Source organism: Asterias amurensis, chromosome 6 (genome assembly GCF_032118995.1).
Source record: "Asterias amurensis chromosome 6, ASM3211899v1".
NCBI classification, from domain to species: domain Eukaryota; kingdom Metazoa; phylum Echinodermata; class Asteroidea; order Forcipulatida; family Asteriidae; genus Asterias; species Asterias amurensis.
The window spans coordinates 18,168,442-18,196,417 of record NC_092653.1 but is presented as its reverse complement, the minus strand read 5'-3'; the positions used below and the strand labels follow the sequence as shown (position 1 = coordinate 18,196,417).

General features: G+C 39.0%; 1 protein-coding gene across 1 annotated transcript in view; it reads right to left on the bottom strand.

Moving 5' to 3' along the window:
• Nucleotides 1-27,976, bottom strand: part of LOC139939050 (phosphatidylinositol-3,5-bisphosphate 3-phosphatase MTMR3-like) — a 48,298-nt gene that overhangs the window by 17,773 nt on the left and 2,549 nt on the right. The window contains exons 2-9 of the mRNA XM_071934766.1: nt 17,529-17,666; nt 16,017-16,226; nt 11,650-11,732; nt 5,244-5,422; nt 3,139-3,232; nt 2,434-2,547; nt 1,161-1,348; nt 17-139 (exon numbers count right to left, since the gene is read on the bottom strand). Coding sequence (XP_071790867.1) covers nt 17-139; nt 1,161-1,348; nt 2,434-2,547; nt 3,139-3,232; nt 5,244-5,422; nt 11,650-11,732; nt 16,017-16,226; nt 17,529-17,567 — 1,030 coding nt within the window. The 5' untranslated portion in view covers nt 17,568-17,666. The remainder of the gene's footprint in view (nt 1-16; nt 140-1,160; nt 1,349-2,433; nt 2,548-3,138; nt 3,233-5,243; nt 5,423-11,649; nt 11,733-16,016; nt 16,227-17,528; nt 17,667-27,976) is intronic.

Genomic DNA, 27,976 nt, shown 5'->3' with positions numbered 1-27,976 from the left:
ACATGTATAGTATTACCTTGGAATTCACAGCCTCCTCCTTTGGCTCTATTAGCCCAGGCTGATGTGTAGGATCTAGCATCTACAATCAAGACTTTCCTATTGCTGGAGTCTGTGTCTACGTGTGGTATTAGACTCAGGTCTGTAGAAAATCAATCAAACAATAACAAGTCACATTCACATTCAAGGTAGGGATACACCGAGAACAAAGAAAATGATTTTCATGCTGGGCATGATGAATAAAAAATGAACTGATTTTTGTTTTTTGTTTTTTTGCTTTGTTATGCAAGTCGCCAGACACACAAGGCCTGAAGGTCACTTCAAGGTGTGGGCTACAATTATTTTTGTTCAGAGGACGTTGCCACCTACTCCTGGGGCTGAAACAGGGTTACCCCTTTTACAGTCCATACGGATGTAGGCTTGGGTATCATCAATCCAAAGCCTGACCGGTAGAGCAGAAATCACTACCTCCACAATTTATGTAGCAAAAGCCACGACCGGGATTCGAACCCACACTCTGCTGATCAAACAGCAGAGCTTGAATCCGGTGCTCTTAACCGCTCGGCCATGACACGCCATGACACGCCAATTGAATGGAATTGAATTGAATTGAAATGCCTCAAATGAACAAATGTTTGAGATCAAAGGTAGTAATAATAAATAATAATATGGATTTATAATGCGCACTTCTCCAGAAAACCAATCAGAAGAGAATAACATAATTGAAGTTAAACCGAGTGAAGTCTAAATGAACAAGTGTGTATGAACAAGTCTTCAATATCAGTAGTTAACAATGGCTTTTCCTGGCTTAAACAAACAACTTTCTATAGTTCAATCAGGAATGTAATTAACGATCTTGGCAGGATTTAAAACTTTAAAACAAAAAAAAACTGTATTTTGATTTTGTTTGACCCACAGATCCACAATTTCAACCCATAAATAATTTGCAATATTCTAACATTGACTATTCCGAATGGCTCCTCTTTGGTCGTTTATAATTTACTTAAGCATTCTTAATTTGTTTTTCTTAAATTGTTCAGTATTTTCACAACTTGCTTAATACTTTTAACCTCTGTGAAACGTCTCGGGACCCTTTTGGGGTTAAGGGCGCTATATAAAAGCCGTTTTATTATTATTATTAATATTGTTGAAAACTGACTTACCATTAGTCTCTCCTCCAGCCGTTCCATTGGCTGGTCTCTCTACACTCTCTATAGTATTCTGTGGATTGTCCGTCTTGCATGCCCTCAGTATACTCTCTATGAAGTGTTCGTCTTGATCACTACGCCAGCCAAACCAACCTATCTCTGGCTGACTACACCGTGCTATCACTGCTCCATTCTGCTGATGTCTGATCAAAGATCAAAAGCACAGTATTAACCATCTTGCCTGTTTCAAGTAGACAAGTTGGCATAGTTGCATCTTTCCTTCAAACAGGGTGTCATGGCCGAGCGGATAAGAACATCAAACTCAAGCACCGCACTGTTTCTGTTCAGCAGAGTGTGGGTTCAAATCCCGGTCGTGATACTTGTGTCCCCGAGCAAGACTTGTTTCTCGCCTTCCACCACTAGGACCCCAGTTCACATCCTGCCAGGGGCACTATGTGGATTGGGATTTCAGTCCCTTGACAAAGTAACATCTTTCCTCACCTTCCACCTATAGAGCCTTGGGTTAACCTTGATACAAATCCCGCCAAGGGCACTGTGTGGATTGGGGTTTCAGTCCCTACCTGACTGTGTGGGAACAGTTCTCTGGGATTTTCCTCCCACAGCTAAAACTGTCTTCTTTGTCTTCTCTCCGTGGGGTTATTGGCTAGTATAGTGATTAAGTTCGCTTTTCTGAGTTTGCTTTCCTTGGCTTCACAACCAGAAATAATTAATAAAGTGTACTACATTCTAACAAAAAGCTATTCAACAAATGCTTAGGCCTATGTATCTGGTAATGAAACCTTAAGTTCTGAATAAACCTGACTAGAGAAGATGGTGAAGAACCATTCAGTTTTAGAACCTGCACTTAGAGCCAGGGTCCACAAAGACATATCCTCAAGCCAACCTGGGCCCAATTTCATGGCTCTGCTTACCGCCGAATTCTGCGCTTACAATCGCGATTCCCCGCTTACGTGCAAGCGCCGAATTTCTGCGCTAGCCTTGTAAGCGTAGAATGCCTAGTAACGTGAAGTACGCACGCGCAGAAGCCCAAATTCGCCGCTAACCCGTGCAATACGCTTGCCGTAAGCACAGAATTCCCTGCTTCCGTAAGCGCCGATTCTGTGCTTACGGTAAGCAGAGCCATGAAATTGGACCCTGATACCTGACACTGTACTGTTGTCACCACCGCTAACACTATTTCAGAAGCTCAAAATGCTGTAAACGCATCCCATTTGAGAACATGCTCATCTTGGACTAAATTGAAGTTATTTAGTTATTTAGTATTTACCTCCATACTACTGAAGGAAACCTCTTGGATGCTCTGAAACTACTAACAGCCTTCAGTCCGTCATCTGTGATCCACGCTGGTACGATATGCTGCAGTGGGTACGACGAACAGTACCTGCAAAAACAGCAAACAAACAAAACACAAGTGAGAATTGAAGCTTCACTTGGTAGGGATTGTTTACACTTGTAGAAGAGAAAGTAGTTTACAGTTGATGGCCATATAATTATCTCTCTGCAAACAAAGAGGTTATAAGTAGAATCAATGACAGGCCTCGAAATCACCCAGCCGTCGATTTCACCAAACTCTTCCTAGCTTAGGATTAATCTTAGGACTTGAACGGATGAATCCTAGCCTTGCACTGTATCTTGTAAACCTTAAGATTAATCCTAGCGTGAGATGAGATTAAATCGGCTGCAGGGCATCTACAGCAATTTCCGTGGTGCCCTGTGCTTTTGCAGTAGTGCCCTTTGCAAAGTTTTCCTCAAAGAAGTGCCTAGTACGAAAGGAAAATTGCTGTGCCCCTTCAAGAGCGAAACTCAAAGCACGCAATGGTATTGCATATATGAAATCTGGAGCAACAATTTAGAAGTTTGGCCGAACGACACTGAATTGAAAGGATGTCTTTAGAATGCTTTCTACTTGGTGTTTATCTTGGTTTTTACAGCCCTAATCTGGAACATTCTAAATGGTGACAACACTACTCACTTGTATTCCTTATTCTCAAAGACTCTCCATGCTTGCTTCATATCATATCCCTGTCTGCTGACTTCACTACTGAAGGAATAGGCCGGTATATCACCTATGGTTAACAAGAAACAGCAATCAGCATCACAGTCCAATACATGCTAATGCTGGCCTAACTTTACATATCTGGGTAGTATTCTGTTATATTGAATTGAAGAATGGTGCACTGTAAGATGTTAGTATTGACCCCTTGCACACATATCACACACGGCAACCAATGCCACGCTCACCATGTTGCTGGGCAGTTAGGTTTACGTGTATTAACGCCGCGTCGCCTAAAATGCACACTTAACTGTATAACGCGCAGTGAAATTGCCCACCAGTATGGCGCATTCAAGATTTTTCTGACGATGACGTCAGGTGAAATGGGTCAATAGTGTAGCGACAACATTTCCGTCTTGCAATCAAGGATATTTTGTACAACAATCAGGGAGATAATTTAGATTTTTTTACATTTAAAGGCAGTGGACACTATTTGTAATTACTCAAAATAATTATCGTCATAAAACCTTTCTTGATTACGAGTAATGGGGAGAAGTTGATATTATAAAACATTGTGAGAAAAAGCTCCCTCCGAAGTGACGTAATTTTCCACGAATTTGATTTTGAGACCTCAAGTTTAGAACTTTAGGTCTCGAAATCAAGCATCAGAAAGCACACAACTTGTTTTACAACTCACTCATTTTGTATGTAAGGGGCGCAATATAAATTTTAATTATTATTATTATTATTATTATTATTATTATTATTATTATTATTACTCTGAAATGTTTAACATGCAATCACCCCTTTTGAGGTCTCGAAATCAAGCATCAGAAAGCACACAACTTCGTGTGACAAGGGTGTTTTTTTCTTTCATTAATATCTCGCAACTTCGATGACCGATTGAGCTCAAATTTCCACAGGTTTGTTATTTTATGCATATGTTGAGATACACCAAGTGAGAAGACTGGTCTTCGACAATTACCAATAGTGTCCAGCGTCTTTAACATAGCAAAGAAAAAAGTTTCCATGATCATGGAGATTGTCAAAATTGCTCACAACAGTTTGCAACTGCATTTAGTCAATTCCCCACAGTAAAAACGTTTGCAGTTTGTTCACTCAAACAGAACGCAGCTAAGGCCCAATTTCATAGAGATGCTTTAAAAGCAGAAAATAATGTTTACAAGATTTCTGCTAAGCAACAATAAGCAGGATACAAGTCACAGATGCTTCCCTGACATGGTTTTTTTTACTTGGTAACTTTTTTCTGGTAAGCTAATGTTTTTGTGCTTAGCTGATTTTTGTGCTTAAGCAGCTCTATGAAATTGGTTCCAGGTCTTAGATTCGGGACCAGAGCCCAATCACATAAAGCCGCTTTAAGCAGAAGCAGACGTTCAACAATTTTCTGCTCAGCTGAAATAAGAAGATTATACAGTCACAAATTGTACATGTGGCGTGGTAGTTTGGCTGGTGACATTATTCTGGTATAACGCATAATTTTGTTGTGCTTAGCTTACTTGAGCAGCTCTATAAAATTGGACCCAGGTTATCAATGCTTCACAAATATATGATCAGAGCAGAACGGACAATAACAAATCCATTTCAGCCGGTAATAAATTTCTCTAGCTGTCGGGCCATCTCGGTGGTCTAGCTGGTATGACGCTGCTCTAGAATTGTGGGTTCGAATCCCAACCGAGTAATATGCCTTGGTTTTTTTTTATAGAACTCGGGAAAGTACCGAGTACACAGTGCTAACACACATTGGTGCGTGGGTAAAAACCAAAATGAATGTTCTTCATCCCTGAAGCAAATTTAACATATATTAAAATTCTCTGTTGTTAAACTTTTCACTTTTGAAATAACATTTCCGAGTGCATCCAAACAATAACAAGACAGGTAGTTGAATTGTGGGTTTGAATCCCAACCGAGTAATATGCCTGTGATTTTTTTCATAGAACTCGGGAAAGTACTGAGTATACAGTGCTAACACACATTGGTGTGTGGGTAAAAACCAACATTAATATTCTTTATCCCCGATGCAAATTTAACATCTATTAAGACAGGTAGTTGTTGATGAGACTCACCGGTGCTCTGCAGGAAGCCAACACCGGGACTAGATGACTCTCGGACATGATGGACCTGATCGAAACACCACGCATGAAACGCAAATGCAAATAGATCCTCCAGTTTATTGGGTGGTGAGGTTGCCGCAGTTAGACGAGCCAACCAGTCCTGGCACTGCTCATTGGTAGCAAACTTACACCTGCAAATGAACAGAAATGTTGGAGAGACTGAGCGTTAAGTCTCAAACAAACAACGTCTCACCGAGGCCGTCAAAAGCAATTAGAACAGAAATATTTAATCCATGCAAGCATAGCATCACTGCAGATATTAATCCAGGGTTTGCCTTTAACTTTTTCAGTGACTGTCCAGCAGGAACAGTTAGCTTGTCATTTCACTGGTCCTCACAAATTTTCAATTGTCCATGTTTTTCTCTCAACATCGTCATTAGCATAGGACTTGTAATTAACTATACGAAGTGGTTGATATGTAACAATAGGACTTCAGCAATCAACTACAGGTCGCCAGCAAGACTACAAGTTGTTGGACTGACTGGTCTCCGGCATTACAACTGCTATTTGGCCAGTGGACTACTGTTCAGTTAAAGGGACAGAGTGCCTTGTTTTAAAAGTAGAATAATATGATCCGCACAACTAGGCTTTGAAGTTGCATGGTTTTCCTTTTACTTTGCAAACTAACACGGTCGGCCATTTTATGGAGTCAAAAATTTGAATCAACAAAATGGTGTGTCGTGTTAGTTCGCGGCGTACAGGTATAAGGAAAACCATGCAATTTTGAGGCATATTTGTGTGGATCATTATATTCTACTAATAAAACATCTTTCTAACCATGCATTTTATAACAAACAGTAACCCTTTTCTTAGCCCAACTCTACCGATCCAAGGCAACGTATTCCTTTTTAACCCATGAGACCATAACGGCAAGGAACAGCTTACATTTATACTGAAATAGCCATAGCAGCCCCAGATGGCTGCAACATTTAACCACCTCTCACTCAACTACAAAAGTCAAAGTAAAGGTCATGTCCTGAAATGATATTTTCCCACGATTCCTATGTTGACATTGGATCTACAACTCAAAAACAAACCATTTTGTTGCTTTTATTGTGTTTACAGACATTCTTCCTGAGGAAAAAATCAACAAAAGTTGATGATTAAAGGTACTGGACACTATTGGTAACTACTCAAAATAAAAACTTAATTGGTAACGAGCAATGGAGAGCTGTTGATAGTATAAAACATTGTGAGAAATGGCTCCCTCTGAAGTAACATAGTTTATGTGAAAGAAGTAATTTCTCGCTCTAATATTTTATTTGAATTCAAGACCTCAGCTGAGGTCTCAAATTCAAAGCATCTGAAAGCACACAACTTGTGCAATAAGGGTGTTTATTCTTCCATTATTCTCTCGCAACTTCGACAGCCAATTGAGTTCAAATTTTCACAGGTTTGTTATTTATACACCAAGTGCGAAGACCGGTCTACCGTCTTTGACAATAACCAAAGGTGTACAGTGAATGGTTTCTACATCGCCGCTTGGCACAAATCTTGTTTTACAGAAATTGTGTTTCCACCCAAAATAAGGAACATTAATGGTGACTGGTGCTCTTCCAAGTAAATTTTTAGCTTTTCAAATAGTTTGTGCTTTTACCGCTTTATGAACTTGGGTCCTGGATTTGATTAAATCACAACAAATAAGCCGGCCTTCAATGATTAACTTCCAAATTCAAAAGTAACGACAGGAAATGTGCACATCCTGTTATCATAAGCTTTCTTGTACTGCTGAGTAGTGATAAGACTAGGGGTGCACCCCACTAAATACACTCCCATAGCAAACTCTGCAGAATGCTAAATGTTCAAAAATACACCCCCCCCCAAAAAAAAAAAATTAAGTGTCATTCCCTGATCATAACGGTTCTGTAATCATACAACACTCAATATGGAAACCAGACTATTTCCGTTGGTTTGCAATGGCATCAGACTATTTCTGTTGGTTTGGCCACATCCCTTTGCCTGTGGATTTCTTTTTCACAGAACTCGAGAAACTACTGAGTATACAGTGCTTAAAACTTATCGGCAGTAAGGGTAAAAAACTAATTTTGTTCTTTATCCCTGCAAAACTAACAAATGAAAACTGTCGTGGTAGCCACTGCTTAGGATTTGAACTGCCTCTAGCCATCACGCTAGCTCGATGTCCTAGTGGTAGGACATCTGCTTTAAAGGAACACGTTGCCTTGGATCGGTCGAGTTGGTCTATAAAAAAAATGTTTGTAACCGCTTGTTATAAAGTGCATATGGGTAGAAAGATGTTGTAAAAGTAGAATACAATGATCCACACAAACATGCCTTGAAATTGCGTGGTTTTCTTTTACCTCGTCGACTAGCACTGTCGGCCATTTATGGGAGTCAAATTATTGACTCCCATAGACCATGTTAGTTCGCAAAATAAAGGATTTTTCATGTCATGACACGGCGAAACGTGCGGAAACAAGGGTGGGTTTTTTCGTTATTTTCTCCCGACTCCGATGACCAATTGAGCCTAAACTTTCACAGGTTTGTTATTTTATATAAGTTGTGATACATGAAGTGTGGGCCTTTGGACAATACTGTTTACTGATGTTGTGCGATTGCTTTAAGATCATTTTTAGATCTTTGTGAAATCCACCCCTCGCCACAATCACATGATGTACATATAGACTGTACATCAAATGATTGGTAGTCTGATGTACTTCTCACAACATTTACAAAACCAAGAGACTTCAAATAAAGGTACAGGAAAGGAGAATGAAAAGTGAAAGTATGAGGAAGTAATTGAGAATGGCAAACTCCTTGAACCCAATCATTAAAAGTAAACAAGCACACGGTACATAACCTGAAAATGGGGCCATGGGTGAATTTAACCACATGCAACTTCCTGCATCAGGAAGTATACCACGAACCAACCCCCCTGTGAATGAGGTTGTGCTGATTATTACACTAGGGAGTTTTCATTTTCGACGACGGATGGTTCTGCGATGGTGAAAAACTACACCATATGACCCTCTGTTGTAACAAGTATCTGTTCAGCGGACAACACATTTTGATTTTTTCAGGACAATGAACATTGCGTTGATCACATGACTAAGCAAGTTTGGTGTGCCAACTGCGAATGTACCAGATTGGCAGTACATAAAAATCGAGGTCGTATAGGTCAGTGTGTGAATATTGATCAGTAGGTTGAACCACCAAACAGAATCAACCCAGGTACTGTCGTAGAAATTGAGGCACAGCTGTCCTCAATTTCAACGCATGCGCAGATAACCGTAGCAGAACCATCCGTCGTCCAAAACGAAAACTCCCTTTTATCATTCTGATACAGCGAAGGCATCATGATACTCAGGTTAGGTGTACTTGTATCTGCTAATAATTGCAATCTGTTGGTTAAGTCTCTTGTCTACGTTTAGATCTTAAGGGAGGGTCACCTTTTGTTTTGGAACAGTTTTACTGAAGAATACTTATGATGGATGTTACATACATGTTTTTATACCTCTGTACAAATTGTGAAGTTTGATTGGTCGAGAACCAATCACGTGTCGCGCAACAAAAACGCATGTTACATGGCTCGAAGGGCCGGGTAACATGAAAAGTGATGTACACAGGTGTACATCACCTTGATCGTTCCCAGCGTTGGTCGATTTCCAGCGCTGTGTACGAAACAACCGCGGGTACGAGGGAATTGTTTCTTGTTCGTCTGCTTATTAAACAATGAATAGTCTGTCGTAATAATGTTTGAAGATGACAACAGAACTTCGAGAAGAAGAATAATAATGTTACAAAGGTATAACAAAACAATTGTTGCACGCTGTGACTGGGGTCCATGGGTTTTGCACACCCTCGAGGGGAAATGGCACCCTCGGCTTCGCCTCGAGTGCCATTTCCCCCCTCGGGTGTACAAAACGCCATGGACCCCATCACAACGTGCAACAATTCTATAATGTACACCCAAACAAACAGTTAGCATCATTTGTGTAGTGAATGACATATCAATATAAAAAATAAACCCCATTTTTCCTGGTAATCAGCTAGACTGGACTTTGTCTTTAAAAGCAAAGTATAACTTTGGATTTTTGGAACCTCTTGAGTGTTTTAAATACTTAAACATTAAAACCAACCTTTTGAAAAAAAATGTTAGATATTGCTGAAAATCCGGAGCACTTTATAAATGTCCATGCAGTATTAGTAGAGACTGATAGGATATTTATTCAGCGTTCACTCGCTAATACTGTTCCTGTGTACAGTTTAGATATATATATATATGCAGTAAGAATAATCCATAATTGGAAAACACAATCTGAGAAACAATTCTGAGAGTAACATTTCTCAGGTTCAAACTTTGATATCTTTTTCCACTACCACATGACTTTGAAGTAAAATGTTTTCCAAAAGACTTTATACTATCAAAGCTGCTGAACATGTTCATCTAACCAAAAAATAATGTTTTTGTTGCCAATAATTTCAAAGGGCTAGGTACCTTTGTGGGAGACAAAACATAATGTCCCAAGATTTACATTTAACTCACACAGTTTGAAGATGATGGTAGAAAGCTTCCCTTAAAATATTACTTGCTTAAGTCACGGTGCTGTAGTTTTTTAGAAATGAGTCAAACAAGTCACGAAAATATTTTCGTCTCGTGAGATGAAAATTATCTCAGCATGTAAAACGTATTTTCATGACATTGTTTTACTCATCTCTCGAAAACTACCACACATCAGCCACTAATATGTTCAAGTAAGCATTCTTCTATCATCATCTTCAAACGGTGTAAGTTTAATGTAAATCTGTGGACATTATCTTTTGTGTTACAAAAAGTACACAAATGCTTTATGAGTAAATACCAAATGTATAGTACCTTCCCTTTAAAGGATTTGGGTACTTTTTCAAAATGTCCATAGATTTACATTAAACTTACAGGGTTTGAAGATAATGACAGTGGAAAGCTTCCCTTCAAATCTTACTTACTGAGGTGCTGTAGTTTTTGAGAAATGAGTAAAACAATGTCATGAAAATACGTTTGTAAATTATTAAAATAATTTTCATCTCATGAGCCGAAAACTATTTTCATGACATTGTTTTACTCATTTCCCAAAAACTACAGCACCTCAGCAGGTAGTATTTTCAGGGAAGCTTTCTACTATCATTATCTTCAAACTGTGTAAGTTTAGTGTAAATCTGTGGACATTGTGTTTTTGGTCCTACAAAAGTTACATGGACCCTTTAATGCACAGACAACATTCAGAACTAGGTTATGATAGATCATAAGGTCAAAGTATGTTATCGTCAATGATAATAGGCAGTACAGTCAACCCTGGTTACAAGGAGCACTGACACACAAGTAAAGAGGTTCTGCTTGAAAAGAGTACATTCTGAAGTCCCAAATCTCATTTCTGCTTTGTGTTTCTATGATTTGCTGTGCTATCTACGTTCCTGTCAAGAAGAGGTCATTTAGCCAGTCCCAGCAACCTTGTTATAACAAGAGTAGACTGTTTTGTACAAGTGTGGTAGGATTGCCTGCCTTATTTATAAAACACACTTCATGTGTATTATAGAAGTCTAAAGGTTATCCCTCTGCTGCCACTTCCCAGGTTGTGTGATAAACTTGGACGCGATCCTTGGATGTCAAACGGCAGTTACATTGTACACGCTAAACGGCTTCTGACTGACACCTCCAAACAAACATGTGTGTCCTAAAGCAGTCACAAGTTTTTTCATTCCACTGTTTTTCCCAGATGCAAAGGCCAAAGCGATTTATTTTTGAATGGCTGAAAACAATTTACTGTACCCGGCATACAATATCTGCCACACGGCTTAGCATGGGTGTCAACACATTAAACAACACATCCAACTATTCCAGTTATCTGTTTAGCGTAGCAAATGGTGCCCTGATGTCTGGTAGACCTCTGAGAAACTTACAGTTTCCAACAGCTCCCCCCCCCCCCCCCCCCCGGATTTTCGGTAGACGGCACTCAAATCGGGTTAAAGACACTGGACATCTTTGGTAATTGTCAAAGACCAGTCTTTTCACTTGGTATATCTCAACAAACAAACCTGTGAACATTTGAACTCAATTAGTCATCTCAGTTGCGAGATAATACAGAAGAAAAAACACATTTGTCACACAAAGTTGTGTGCTTTCAAATGCTTGATCGCAAAATCTAATTCTGAGGTCTCGAAATCAAATTCATATATTTTAGTGGAAAATCATTTCTTTCTCGAAAACTATATTACTTCAGAGGGGAGCCGTGTCTCATAATGTTTTATACTATCAACAGCTCTCCATTGCTTGTTACCAAGTCAGTTTTTATGCTAACCATTATTTTGAGTAACTACCAATAGTGTCCAGCACCTTTAAGAAATAAATATCCTAAGCGTGTACCTGTATGTCTTGCCATCTTTACACTGAATGACCAAGTGGAAGAGATCTCGACATTCCACATTCTCTACCAGCATGATGGGCACCTGTGAATATATCAAGTGGGAAAACTAATCAAAGTATCAATGGTACATGTACAAAACTAAAAGAGAACATTATTAAACTGTTAGTTATAACGATACATGTAGTATTAATTTGACAGGCTAATCACCCTTACTTGCAGCTGAGTAGCTGATTAGACCTATATCACGGTGCAGCTATCTTGAATTTCTCCCTTTGATACCAAGCCAAGGCTGGAATTTTATTGTTATTCGATATGATGAACATGACCAAGATGGAGGAAGCATGATAAAGGTCTATTGCCAAGGACTCAACTACAATGTGTCTGAGAAGCAGGCATGCGAGGCACCTTTGCAAGCCAGCCACATCAACCCATATGACCTTTTAGCAAATACCCACTGCGCACACCAGGCTAACTGCTAAATGAAAAGCATGCTGGTCTAGCTAGGCATCAAACTTGATCTCTACCTAGACCAGCATGCACCTCATTCCCACTAGTATTTGCGATAAGGTCTACATGACCCCAAAGCACAGGCAGAGAGCAAATATTTACACTTTCCCGGAGGAAGGGAAACCGGAGGGCCAGGGAGAAAAATGCTTATAGAGAACCAACGCACAACTCTACTCACATATAGTCATGATAGTCTTCGCTGGGTATCGAACCAGGGTCACATTGGTGTGAGCTACTGAGGGTACAGGGACTTTGATCTCAGTGGCCTATTGTCATGGCCTCTGTGTCTACTTTTTAACATTCCTATAGATTTATGTTAGTAATAATAATAATAATAATAATAATAATAATAATAATAATAATAATATCGAAGTCTTATATACAATGTAGCGCACGTATCTACCAAACAAGGTACTCAAGGCGCTGAGATACAAACTTTCATAAAGATAGGTTATTGCAGTGATGAATTCTGAGACCCAATTATGTAGCACCTTACATGTATAAGGGTTTACAAGGTGCTACGATACATACAGCAGCCACAGCCAGGAACACCGGGGCGAACCCCTTCTCTTTTCGATAAGTGTACTGGGTTCTTTTACATGCGTTACACAACACATGGGACCAACGGCTTTACGTCCCATCCGAAGGACGAAGCAATGGTTAAGTGTCTTGCTTAAGGACACAAGTGTCACGGCTGGGGATTCGAACCCACACCCTGCTATCAGAAACAAAAGATTCTGAATTCGGTGCTCTTAACCGCTCGGCCACGACACTTCCACAATCTCCCCCAGTTTCCCAACAGAAGTGCCCACTGCAAAATAAAGATGGCTTTTCCCATCATAAAACAAAATCCAGGTGTGACGTTCCTGCAGTGTGCGAATGCATGATCTTTGTGTCAGTGGTCCACTGGCCAAAAGCCAGTTAAAACAACTGACGACCAGTCAAAATTCACTTCAAGTGGTCCGGCTGGCTACAAAAGTAGTTCAGAGTTAAAAAGCATCTGTTCAATATTAAACACAATGCCTAGGATCGGGCGAGTTGGTATACAAAAAGTTTTTGAAACCGTTTGTTAAAAAATGCACATGGTAAGAAAGATGTTTTAAAAGTAGAATATAATGATCCACACAAATATGCCTCGAAATTGCCTGGTTTTCTTTTTACTTTGCGAACTAACACGGTCAGCCATTTTGTGGAGTCACAAATTTGACTCCACAAAATGGCGTGCACGTACAAGGAAAACCATGCAATTTTCGAGGCATTTTTGTGTGTATCATTATGTTCTACTTTTAAAACATCTTTCCAACCATATGCGTTTTAGAACAAACGTTTTTCAAATGCTTTTTCATAAACCAACTAGCTTGATCTAAGGCAACGTGTCCCTTTAAATATGGCGCAGTGAAAAACCTGATGGATTAGTTAATTGACAAGCTAATTGGTTCTGCTGGCTAGTCTCTGAAAAAGTTAATGGAAAACCCTGCTTTATACCTGGCCTCATGCAGACTTTGCTTTAACATGTTAACCTACACTACCAGTAACCAGACAACTATGGTATCATTACTTTGAACTTTGGACCTACAATTAACCCATAGAGTTATATATAAGAACTAGAGGGCGCACGAGTGATGCTTCGTGCACAAACGCCACGGGACTGCAAGATGACAAGCACGTCATTCTACACGCGCGTTGAATATGAAATACATGTTTGAGGTGTTTTTTTATTGAACGCTAACGCGATGCTGTTATTCAACTTACAAAATGGCCGCACAAACACACGCTGTGAGATAGCTGTTTTGTCAACTTAGAAAATGGCCGCCTGAGCGCATGCTGGGGCGCGTATATAGGCCAGTGCGCGCTCTAGTTCTTATATATAACTCTATGGGGAAAACCCTGCTTTATACCTGGCCTCATGCAGACTTTGCTTTAACATGTTAACCTACACTACCAGTAACCAGACATCTATGATATCATTATTTTGAACATTGGACCTACAATTAACCACACATTAAGCTGTAGTTTCCTTATCATGTCTGTCTACTGTGTACATGTAAACACACCCCTTCTGGCCTTATCAGATCAACATGGAAACTTATTAAAGTAATAATAATAATAATAATAAAATATTTATAGAGCACCTTACAGATAAAAACAGAAGCAAAAATGTAAGTAAACAGATGTACATAAACAGAAAAAAAGTTGAGCAAAACAAATCTGATTTTTGGGGTTGAACAAAGAATTGACTAGAGTGGGATTCGAACCAGCAACCTCCGGATTAACGTGCCGGCGCTCTACCAACTGAGCTATCTAGCCCTATATTGGCGCTGTCCCTATTTTGTCAATATCTTTGTTCGGGGGTGCCAGTCAAATCTGACAGCATACTCAAAATAGACGTAACACAATGTTCCAGTTTATTCCTGGGTATTGTTTATGATAAAAAGTATTCCATATATGCAGTGATATTTCAGTATTGGACTTAACTCAGATACCAAACTGACCTTGTCCACATTGCATAACATCTGGATAACCATTTACTTCAACAGCACACTGCAATCCCACTTCAATGGGATTATTATAATGTTCATTTGTATCTTTACAATGTAACTGGATACAACATATACTTTTATCTATCAAGGTCATCAGTTAGTTTTGCATCAAAGGAAATAAATACCATTGGCTTTTGGAACTGTTTGATTGTTTTAATCCTAGACAGTACATGTAGATGTACAAAAAAAGATCACTTGTACAAATTTTAGTTCAAAAGGTGGCAGCCTTTTTGAGATATATGCGAAAATCCGGAGCACTTAAAGACATTGGACACTATTGGTAATTGTCAAAGACCAGACTTCTCACTTGGTATATCTCAACATAATATGCATAAAATAACAAACTTGTGAAAATTTGAGCTCGATTGGTCGTCGGAGCTGCGAGATACATATGAAAGAAAAAAACACCCTTGTCACACGAAGTTGTGTGCTTTCAGATGCTTGATTTCGAGACCTCAAATTCTAAACTTGAGGTCTTGAAATCAAAATCGTGGAAAATTCATTCTTTCTCGAAAACTACGTCACTTCAGAGAGAGCCGCTTCTCACAATGTTTTATACCATCCCCCCATTACTCGTTACCAAGTAAGGTTTTATGCTAATAATTATTTTGAGTAATTACCAATAGTGTCCACTGCCTTTAAGTCAACGCAGGAAGAACAATTCGATACTGGAATACACAATCTAAAGAACTGTTCTGACAGTAACAGTCATTTTCCCTTGTGGTTTATTATTTGATATTCTAAACAGTTATATTATTTTTGACTAAAATCTTCTTCATTCTTTAAGACAGACCCAAAAGAAGAGGTTTGTTTTATATTCCATTCATAAATACCCCAGTTTCGCTATTCCTATTGGTGGAGAGCGCGTCATGTGGGGGTGTTTAAATGGCTGATAAAGACATAGCTGGAGCTGTTTAAGGCTGGCTGGCTTTGCATGTTTGGCGCGCAAGCTCTTGTATGCCAATTTATAGCTATTGGTACCAGCGCATGATCTATCTTGTCCATGCGTGTATACACAACCCAACACGCTCAAAACATTTTTACAAAAGTTTTTGCAAATTAACAAACTTCAAAAATTTTCTGATTTTTTTGTTCACAGATTGTCTTTAATCGTGAAATTGTCTCACAAAAAGCCATTTATGACTGGGAATAGAAGAGTAGTGACTCGTTCTTAAACGACCGTTTAAAACCTTGCAGGGTCGTGGCCATGCAAAAAAACAGCCTTGCCGTATCGCACGGCCACAACCCCGCCGACCATGACAGCAGTTTAAGAACTCGTCGCCTACTCTTTTATTGCCTTAATCTCACACTAGACTTACATTGACAAATGATTCTTTGTTACGGATGAGCAGCCGATAGCTTGACAGCACAATGACTGCATCTGAAGCTCTGCCAAGGAACATCACGCTCTCTCCAGACAGCTGGTGATATGGTACCTCTAACGTTGGATCATCCTTCAACATGGGTTTCAATGGGAAAGCTTCGCTGGACTGAAGACACACCAGACTATCTCCTTCCTCCTGATCAGCCTGGAATGAAAGCATTAATAATTCAACATCAAAATGCCAGTCAATGCAGGGCTCGAATTTTACACTGGACCGCAGGCCCGAGATTTTAGTATCTGGACAGTAAACTCACAGGCCAAGCAGTCTTATAAAATAATAATTACAAATTCTTCTATTGACCCAATTCACCTAACGTCATCATCAAATAATCTTTGATGCACCATTTTGGTGGTCAATGTCAACTCAACGTGTGTTCTTTTTTTATTTATTTTTTATTTTTTATGCAAGTTGCCTGACACACAAGGACTGAAGGCCACTTGAAGGTGTGGGCTACAATTATTTTTACCAGAGGCCGTTGCCACCTACTCCTAGGGCTGAAACAGGGTTACCCCTTTCACAGTCCATACGAATGTAGTGAAGATATTCAGTGAAGTGCGCATTTTAGTCAACGCAGCGTTTACAAGTAAGCCTATTGACCATCAACATGGTGAGTGTGGCATAAGTCGCCGCGTGTGACGCGCATGCAAGGGGTCATTAGCGCTATTCACAATAACAACATCAATGCGCTTTACATTTAAGTGCCCTCATCATTGGGCCAATAACATCACTTTAATCTTTCTCAGCTCCCTGGAGATTAAACAGCCACGTGCTATTAGGCTAGAAGGCTATTTCATACACAATATTAACATCTACCCTCACAGGTACCCATTTATACCCCTGGAAGAAGAGAAGCAATTATAGTAAAGTATCTTGCTCAAGGACACAAGTGTCAAGACCGTGATTCGAACCCACACTCCACCAGAATTTGAATTTAATGCTCTTAACCAATCGGCCATGACACTCTATCATGTGTCTATACTCTGAGAAATTCAAATGTAAGCAAGTTATTATATAGACCGTATTGAATTGCCCCTTTGTTGCTATGAAAGTTGCCATCTTGTAGGGCAAACCGTATGCCATACATCAGTTAAGCATGCAGCATTCCCGGTTTGATTTCTATGGCACACCTGCACACATCCCCACGCACACGCTCACAGACGCCATGTTGTAGGGCAAGTTTTTGAATAGTAACGTCAAATTCAATGCGCCTCTCTTAAAATTCATGCATGACGTCATAATTCTTCCCCAAAATGAGGCTAAAGGCGCACGTCTCCCACCACTAGCAGTGGCTGCGCCTATGGCTTTGTTTTGGGTTAAAATTGTGACAAACCTCATGCATAAATATTAAGAGAGGCGTACACGGTCTATTGTACAAAACTTTATTCGAATCTAACTCGCAAATGGCTTATTCTCACAAACAAGTTCATAGATAAGGAACTAACTTACCATCTCAATGTTGCCTCTAGTCTCCGCTATCCAGAACATACAGATGCTGCCGATGCTCTCCCACTACAGGAGGATGGACACTCTTCAGGCAAGAGAACAAAACTGCAGAAATGACGGCTGTGTTGGAGTCTAGACAATCTGTCGGATAAAAATTAAAGTTCAGACTAAACAACTGAATACTCTAAAGCACATCCCACTAATTGCACAGCCGTGATCACGTTACAAACAGGCTCTTTAAATTATGTCAAGCAGTATGTGTTTACATGAGTCACATGTACAGTACATGTATGTATCACAGAGCCGCACATTCCTGTACAAAAACACAACGTGCAGTTCAGCTGCATGTACACATGTATTAAAGGGAAGGTACACATTTGGTAATCACTCAAAACAAATATTAACTTAAAAACTGACTTGGTAACTAGCATTGGAGAGCTGTTGATACATGATGTAGTATAAAAACATTGTGGGAAACGACTCCCTATGAGGTGAATGTAGTTTTTGAAAAAGAGGTAATTTATCACTAAAATATTAAAAGACTTCTAGCTAGAAGTCTTTGATATTCCTATCTGAAAGCACACAAATTCATCCAACAAGGGTGTTTTTTCTTTCATCATTTTCTCCAAACTCCGATGACCAATCGAGCTCAAATTTTCACAGGTTTAGTATTTTATGCATGTTGAGATACACCAAGTGAGCAGACTGGTCTTTGACAATTACCAATAGTGTACCGTCCCTTTAACTTTGTACTTTTCAATTAATTACTCCAAACTTGACAAGCCTTATCCACATGATTCTGAGTCATCATGCTTTATGGATTAATAAATGCACCATGGTTGATTATCAAAAAATAATATGATGATATTTAAAGCCATATACACTTTCGGAACAGAAAAAAAAAAAAGTTCACAGATTTACAAATAACTTACAGGGTTTACAGAAGGCAATGGTGAAAGACTTCTCTTGAAACATAAAATTCTTGAAACAGTTATTAATTCTCGATATCGCGAATTACGGATTTATTTTAAACACATTATGACACAGCAAAACGTGCGGAAACAAAGGTGGGTTTTCCCGTTATTTTCTCCCGACTCCGATGACCGATTGTGCCTAAATTTTCACAGGTTTGTTATTTTATATATATATGTTGTGATACACGAAGTGTGGGCCTTTGGAAAATACTGTTTACCGAAAATGTCCAATGGCTTTAATCTTGAAGATTCCTTGATACACATTTGGGCTTATTCCAAACCCTGAAAATGAGTAGAATCTGATGAAGTGCAGTCTGTCAATCTTTAAGAAAAACTGTCAGACTGAGATTTTCAGCTGCGATGCGGCAAGGTCATAGCATACCAAAGGACAAATCAATGTAGAATGGTGAAGTAATGGGATTTTTTTTTTATGGCAATCTACAGTACATGTATCTGTATACATGTATAGTTACATGTTTTTTTGTCTTCAAAACTATACAGTACACAAGGACAGTTACATGTAACGTTGATGGACTTGTAAAATGACAAGCAAATTGGACCTGCTGGCCAGTCACTAAACAAAAGTGTACTAAACTGTTCAGGGCAAACCCTGTCACAGTGTTATAGGAATACATGTACCCCCCTACAAATAATGTACATTGTTATACCTCGGTAACAAACTGTGAAGTTTGATTGGTCGAGAACCAATCATGTGACATGACACGCAACAAAAACGCATGTTACATGGCTCGACAGGCCCGGTAACATGAAAAGTGATGTACACCGGTGTACATCACCTTGATCGTTCCCACCGTTGGTCGATTTCGCGCTGTGTACGAAACAACTGCGAGTTTGAGGGAATTGTTTCTTGTTCGTCTGCTTATTAAACAATGAATAGTCCGTCGTAATAATGTTTGAAGATGACAACAGAACTTCGAGAAGAGAAATAACAATTATACAAAGGTATAACAAAACAGTTGTTGCACGTTGTGACTGGGGTCCATGGGTTTTGTACACCCTCGAGGGAAAATGGCACCCTCGGCTTCGCCTCCGGTTCCATTTTCCCCCTCGAGTGTACAAAACGCCATGGACCCCGTCACAGCATGCAACAATTGCATATTAACATACTACACAAGACAATGTTTTCCAGGTGTACATGTACATGTACATACGTACTCTGTACACTACATGTACACCTGTATACAGGAAAGAAAGAGGTTTCAATGCCCTGGCTCATATTGCTATAAACGCATTCATTATAGGTAAAGGTTACAATATGTACAGTACCACTGCGCAACAAAACATGTTGGCAAATCACTTACATGAGACTTGCATACGATGTGTACCTACAGATACTTGTACATGTAATGTTGATACAGCATTCCAATGTTAGACTAGACTAAACTTGTAATGTGAACCGATTGCAAACCCACATAGATCTAGGGTCCAGTTTCATTAACGGACAAGCAAAAGAAAACAGATCAGTGCCCGCGCCTTATAAATACCCATATATGTAATTACCCACTTGGACCAGAATGCTCCCCATAAACGCTTTTTACACCATGCCAATGTACGCGCAAATTGTGTGGCCCGCAAATTTCGGCCAATACGCAAAAAAAATTTGAATGCCTGGGAAGCCATTTTGACAAATTCCTGGAGAACCCTGTCAGGACATTTAAAAACCTACACACACTTTAAATGACTCCCAGTTAATGAAAATGACAGCATTCATAAAATATTTTAATTGTATAAACCTTGTGACACCAAGGAACACGTTAACATTCAAACAATATTGATCACAAAAGTTATGTAGCGTGAACATGGTGAAGGACTGCAGAATGACACACATCGTATAAGAGGCGTGAAGCCCGGTTCATACTTTCTGCGAATGCGAAGACAATGATGACGTCACAAATCCACAACAAATAATTCGCAACGAATAATTCGCAGCAGTTGAACTCTGCTCGACTCACTTGTGAATATCGGTGCGAAAGGAGGGTTGTGACGTCAAATTCACGTCAAATTTGCTTCGCATTCGCATTTGCAGGAAGTATGAAACGGGCTTAAGGCCTACGGCTTACAGGAGTTCATTGGATGAAGACATAATCTGACTGTAAAATAGTTCATTGCTTACAAGTATTTATCATCATCATGGCTCGAAATGCCCACCTTCCTCGAGTTCTGTGAAAAATAAATCCACAGGCAAATCACTCTGTTGGGATTTGTTTTTTGCAACATGGTTGAGTGTATGTTTTACCACAAGACCATCGAGCTTGCCCCGTGGCTAGGCGCAGTTCGAATCCACATGAGTTAAAGGGAAGGTACACGTTTGGTGATTGTCAAAGACCAGTCTCCTCACTTGGTGTATCCCATCACCATAAAATAACAAGCCTGTGAAAATTTGGCTTCAATTGGTCATCGAAGTTGCGAGAAAATGATGAAAGAAAAAACACCCTTGTTGGACGAAATTGTGTGCTTTCAGATAAGTATAAAAGACTTCTAGCTAGAAGTCTTTTATTATTTTAGTGAGAAATTACCTCTTTCTCAAAAACTACATTACTTCACAGGGAGTCGTTTCCCACAATGTTTTATACCATCAACAGCTCTCCAATGCTTGTTACAAAGTCAGTTTTTAAGTTTTGAGTAATTACCAAACGTGTACCTTCCCTTTAATAGATGTCCTCTACTGTATACTGTACATAAATAAATAGCAAATGCCCAATGCACACCTGCGTGTCACTGTAAAACAAAGTTCTTTATCCCCAGAACAATTTATATATACAGTTAATGTACATCATGGGTTAATAATATTAAAATGTTTCTTGAGTCTAGAGTGTGTGAGGTGAACTCATTCATTACCACCTGCCTGCCCTATTACTACAACATTATCTCCAGACAACCTTGATTTGCTTGATGATCATTCAACACTTATGGTACATTGTACATGTAAAATAATGCTTAATTACTACCATGTAACACTACATATAGAGGTTGTAATGTACTATGTAGATTTTTTCCAGACAGCCTTAATACATTTACGTACACTGTACTTTGTGCGTTGTATAAAGCAAATTTTCAACACAATTCATAGTGCATTTTTGTCACAGAATCTTTGTGAAATCTGGCTTTTCCTTCACCTCATGAAATGGAAAAGTCCAGCTTTCACTGCGTTGTTAATGTTACATTAGGCCTAATAATATTAATAATGATACCCTAATTTATAATGCGCCTTGTTCCAAAGGATACAAAGCGCCAAGTATTTACTGCAAGGTGAGTGGGACAAAGTTAGAATAATGAGACGGAATCCCTATCATCATGTAATGGCTTACAAGTTGCTGTGGTGCAAATATGCTGCCACTTCTGGGGCAAAGTATTCATTACGCATTCGATTTGTAATCTCACTGGTGCAAATGGAAGAGAGACAAAATTACAGACTCTTCCGTGTTCCATCTGTGATTTCACTTGTACATGTAGGAAAACTATGAAGGCCTACAGTATCCTCCTCTTACCAGTTTTCACGGTATTATGCCTTTTTCTTTGAATTGGGAAAAAAATAATGATGCCATATATCAACCGATGCCCTAATTATCTTCATTTGTTTATATTAAGTATGCAAACATAAATTAAAACTTGATGGACATTGAAATTTTTACACCACACACCGATCTTCAATGACTTCAACTGGTCCCATTTGTTTTGAGTTTTTCCTGTTTTCAAGGCAAACAAGAAAGAATGGTTTCCCAGTGAAGCCATACATGGAAGAAACATCTGCAGTGACTGCAAGTGTACTGTGAGACTCTGTGTACGATTCTATAGCCAGCAGTTGTCTTTATTTTATTCACAATATTTTTTATGACATTTTAAAAATGACCATGGTAATTTGCAAAAAAAAAAAAAAAAAGTGTGAATAATTATTGGCTTTTAAATCTGATTTTTATTTATTTTTAATAACAATTTTTCCCCTTAATATTTATAATAAAGTGTAAAAATAAAAAGTGATAATTGAATCACCAAGCTGATGTTTAAATTTTAATATTTATAAAAATATTGATCTGAGGGTTAAAACAAAAATCTAAAAAAGAAATTAGAAAATAATATAAGGCACATATGGCTTCTTTAATCCTCTGTATTTTTTTTCCAGAATGCTCAGCAGAATGTTCAGTCACATGATTTGATCGTGAATTGTGAATTGAAATAGTGTTTGATGAAACATTTTCGGTGGGCAATTTTTTTTATATGGCCTCAACTTTATGACATATTTTTGTACCTTGTAGAAATGGCTAAAATACCAAACTTTTTGCATTTACAAGTGTAAACCAGTGGAGCCTTACATGTTTCTAAGTTTTGGTCAAGGGAGAGGAGACTCTTTGCTTGGCAAATAAACAAAAAATTTTGTATCTAGGGACTGTTTACATCACGCACAGAGAGGTAAAAGATTTGCCACGATTTTAGGGACACCTTGAAAACAGGACCTCCTTCGATATAACAAAAGCGTCCCTATTACATCCAGGATAAAGAAATACAAAATAATAAACACTGTGCATGTTTTATAAAACAACACAGTAGACCTGCTGGCCAACCAGTGGACGTATGCAAGAAATAAATACTTTGTTTAGCAGACTATAGAACTTTGAAACTGTATCACTATGTACACCATCAGATGAAAGAACTTTGAAATGTAAATAGTAAACAAGCTTGAACAAGATGCTGCAACAAGTTTGTACATGCAATACAACGATATCTAAAGTTGCAAAATGCAAATACCCATGGATTGTGTGTTATAAATGCACTTGAACTTTGACTTTGTAATGTGAAGATAGATAGTGCACGTAGTTAGCTTCACAGACAGACAAATACACACATGCAATGGTGCCACCAGCAGACATACATGTGTGAAAGACACTGGACACTATTGGTTATTGTCAAAGACCATACTTCTCACTTGGTGTATCTCAACATATATGCATAAAATAACAAACCTGTGAAAATTTGAGCTCAATCGGTCATTGAAGTTGGATTGCCCTTTCACCCGATTTTTTGCTTGGGGACAGTCGGTCGGGATTTTTTTTATTTTTTTTTTCTGATGTCAAAGAATGCCCAAAACTGCATAAACATTTGATGAAAAAATCTAGTTGTCGAACAAGCAAGGTATTAATCATCTTATACATCTCGCTTCAAGCGCTCTTTTTGCGTCTTTATTTTGGCAAATTCCTTCCAAAAACAATCAATTTCCAAGAGTCATTTCATTCACCATGTTTTTCATCCGTTCAATAAACGAGCGATACCATATGGGCATTACTGGCAACAGCACCCTCTGTTGTTCAATGGAGTGTTAGACTAGTTCCTTGTGAAATCATGGCGTTGTGACACAGGCTCGCCCTATCCGTGCGTGTGAGGGAAATCGATCTAAATTTGTACGTTGCGTTTTTGTGAACGTTGAAACCACGACTGTTGCACTGGATAATTATTGTCAAAATTCGGAAGTAAAAAAAGGGGGTGAAAAAAAGAAAATATAAATTTTAAAAAAACCTTGACCGAGATTTTGCTACTTTTACGGTCGGTCGGGATAGGGCAATCCAACCATTTTTTTTTAGGCCTAATGACAGAAAAAACACCATTGTCACACAAAGTTGTAAGCATTTGATGGTTGATTTCGGACCCTCAAATTCTAAATCTGAGGTCTTGAAATCAAAATCGTGGAAAATTACTTATTCCTCGAAAACTATGTCACTTCAGAGGGAGCCGTTTCTCACAATGTTTTATACTATCACCTCTCCCCATTACTCGTTACCAAGTAAAGTTTTATGCTAATTTGAGTAGCTACCAAGTGTCCACTGCCTTTAAGTATTGTATGAACACACAGTATTGCTGGCATTGTACAGTACATTCACAGTTTCAAACAGTCTTCCTCTCCTAAAAGTTCAGTTTTCCTGGAAAACCACACACAGTTTAGTCAATAACTTACACTGACTTAGTACACCACACAAAAGGTATTCAACTGAGCCTCATAAGTCAGCTCAGCTCACAAAAACCCTCTTTGACTGCACAGAGTTGACATGGATTTCACAAAGAGTTAAGACTGGTCTTATCTCTAGTTAGGACAAGTTACTTGTCCTTACTTATGTAGGACTAGCCATACGTTTTTTAATATCTCATAGGACTTGTATACAAATATTGACTGCTTCGAGTGCTATGGTATGGAAATATTGACTGCTATGAGGGGCACAGTTAAAATTATAGGCCCAAGGTGATGTCAAAACAATGACTGTGCCCGAAGCGAAGCTGAGGGCATAGTCATGGTTTTGACATCACCGAGGGCCTATAATTTCAACTGTCCCCCGAATAATAAGCAGTCAATATTACTTTTATATACCAAACAATATAGATTCGTCTAATCTGATTGGTTAGAAGATGTCATGAACTGGGCCTTGATTTTGAAGTGTATACAAAAAAGTCCAACTAATAACTTACCAAAATCATGTCTTTCATTTCGCATGAAGATACCAACAATGTTGGTAACAGTTAAAATCCAACACGGGTAAAAAATAAACCAATCCAACTGGGATAACAGTTAAAATCCAACATCAGTCAACGTCAACAGAAACATATTTACATGTGGTTGATTTCATGTGGTTGTCAACGAGATGAAATCTTGCTTCAGCCATTTTACTTTGCGAGTTTGACATGAACGAACACAAACAACCAAATTTCCCACACAAACTACGTTGAAAGGTCGTCTGCGAAAAAAAGGTCACAGCTATAGTTCATGTAGTTCGCGCCGTGACACGACGAACGCACACAACGCATACACACACATGCGCGACCTACATGTAGGAATACAGTTGTGTTGAGACTGATCCATTATTTCCAGGGCGGACATAGTCGATTGACTATGCCCCAATATGACGTCATCTTGAAAGAAAAAGCGGGCATAGCCATTTCCATGACTCCCTTTTTAACCAATCAGATTAGAGGATTCTATATGTGAGGTATATAATTAAAACTATGACTCCCGAGGTGATCCCCAGAGCGTTCTATTTTCCCGAGGCGAAGCCGAGGGAAAATAGAACGCTAGGGGATCACCGAGGGAGTCATATTTTTAACCATTGCATGAGTAAAAAGCAGTCAATACTTGTTTTATAACACCCAAAACATTTCTCTAAATACTGTACTATTATTATTAAGTTACAGACCTGAATGCTACAATCCACGGACGACGCGAATACAGATTGCAAAAACTTTTACTGTGCTGCATGTAGTGTCGTGCAATCCGAACTTGTAACAGACTATTAATTTATCATCCTCGTACACGCAACGGACGTCTGGGTACTGCACGCCGTGTGCTAGTCTTCGGACTAGCGCACGGCAAACCGACGCACTATCACACGGCCGTCGTCTAGCAAAACTAAGACATGTCATGTGACGCGCTCTAAACCAATGAGCAGGCAGAATACTTGTAAGGGGTGTTATAATAAAATCTACCCCAGGCCATGCAACTCAAAATAAGCCTATCCAAATAAATGTGTTTTGTTGATGGGACTACTGTACATTTACAGTATGGGGGTTTTACCGCTGTACTGTCAAGTAACAGACAATGCTGAACTACAGATGTGCTTGAAGTATCAATTTATACCTACTTAAAAGTAGCCATACATGTACAGGTACTTACTTATTGGTAATATTAAGGTCAAACAAAACTTTGGTGAGAAGCACTGTTGGCAGTATTACAAACTATTTTGAGAAAAGCATTCCCTTCGAGGTAATAGAATTATTTTGATAATTTGTTTGCCTAAAATGTCTGACTCATGAGAAGAGTTTCATGCATGAATCGTTTCTCAGATTGCTGATGGAATTAATGTATTCGATTCCTGAGAAAAATCTGAAAAAATGACTGGAATAATAATAACAATATCGAAGTCTTACATATCGCACGTATCTACCAAACCAGGTACTCAAGGCGCCAAGTATTTTTTATACAAATTTTCAGAAAGATAGGTAATTGCAGTGATGAATTTTGAGACCCAATTATTTAGCACCTTATAAGGGTTTACAAGGTGCTACGGCGCATACAGCAGCCACAGCCAGGAACACCGGGGCGAACCCCTTCTCTTTTCGAAAAGTGCACTGGGTTCTTTTACATGCGTTACACAACACATGGGACCAACGGCTTTACGTCCCATCCGAAGGACGAAGCAATGGTCAAGTGTCTTGCTTAAGGACACAAGTGTCACGGCTGGGGATTCGAACCCACACTCTGCTGATCAGAAACACCAGGGTTTGAATTCGGTGCTCTTAACCGCTCGGAAACATTTATAAAATGTAGAGCACCAAGGCAGCCAAGGAAAGGGCAATACAGGAAACAACTTATATTCAATGATCTTCCTGGAATAAGTTTTTGATAACATAATCAGCATATTTTAATATCAAACAACATTCCACTTTTAGTCATGCCATATCAGGCAGATGATGCTATGTTCATAAAGGAATTTATTGATTAATGTACATTTACCATTTGCACAGGCTGATAATACATGTACAATACATCTGTGTAAATGGTAAATGTACACAATCAGGCCTGTGAGTGGACTCCTGAAATAAGAGCTGAAACAATACATGATGCACATTATCAGGCCTGTGAAATATCCGCTTTTTTTCTTCTTCTTTTTTTTTCATTATTTGTTCACTTTTTTTTCTTATCCACCCCCCCCCCCCCTTTAGCATGCAGTGTATTTAAGCTTCGTTCTAGGGTTGGGGTTGGGGTTAGGGTTTTAAGGAAACTCGTGTAAACATGTCAGTAACAGAGGTTGACCGTTCAACCGTCGAATTGTCTTGGCCATCCGTTGAGTTTTCTACAATAAATGTGAGATAAGCCAAGTTACTGGACCAATTCGACCTATTCGGAATATCCGCTTTAAAGCGGAGATTTCACAGGCCTAATAATGCACAGCCTGCAAATTCATTTCCGCACATCCCTCAGGGCAAGGCCAAGGCCAACCATAAAGGTGACAAAATATATGGGAACTTTTCAGCAGAAATGCCCTCAATTTCAGCAGGCCTTTATTTACAGTAAAGAAAAATACTTTCCTTCAATAAGAGATTTGACTAAATTCACTTTCTCTGAATTTGAAAAAATAATGTTGATCATGAACAAATCTGCTTTCATTTTCAATAGGCCCTGCAATGAGGAAGTTTAGAAAACATGATCTACATTATATACATTATGTAGGTCATTAATGACAATTTGAAGACTACTCACATTTTACAATTCTAAAATACATTGTCCGTTTACTATGCCCACCGTTCACTCATATAGCGCATACTGCCTTGTAACACCCCTTTTACAGAATGGTTAAGTCCAACTCGGCCGCGGCTCGGCAGTTCGTCAATCCAATTGGCTGGTACCTGTGGTTCAGCGCTCGGTGACCAAAAAATAAAGCCTTGAACATATCGGGAAGTCTCAAAATGCTACAAGTTTAA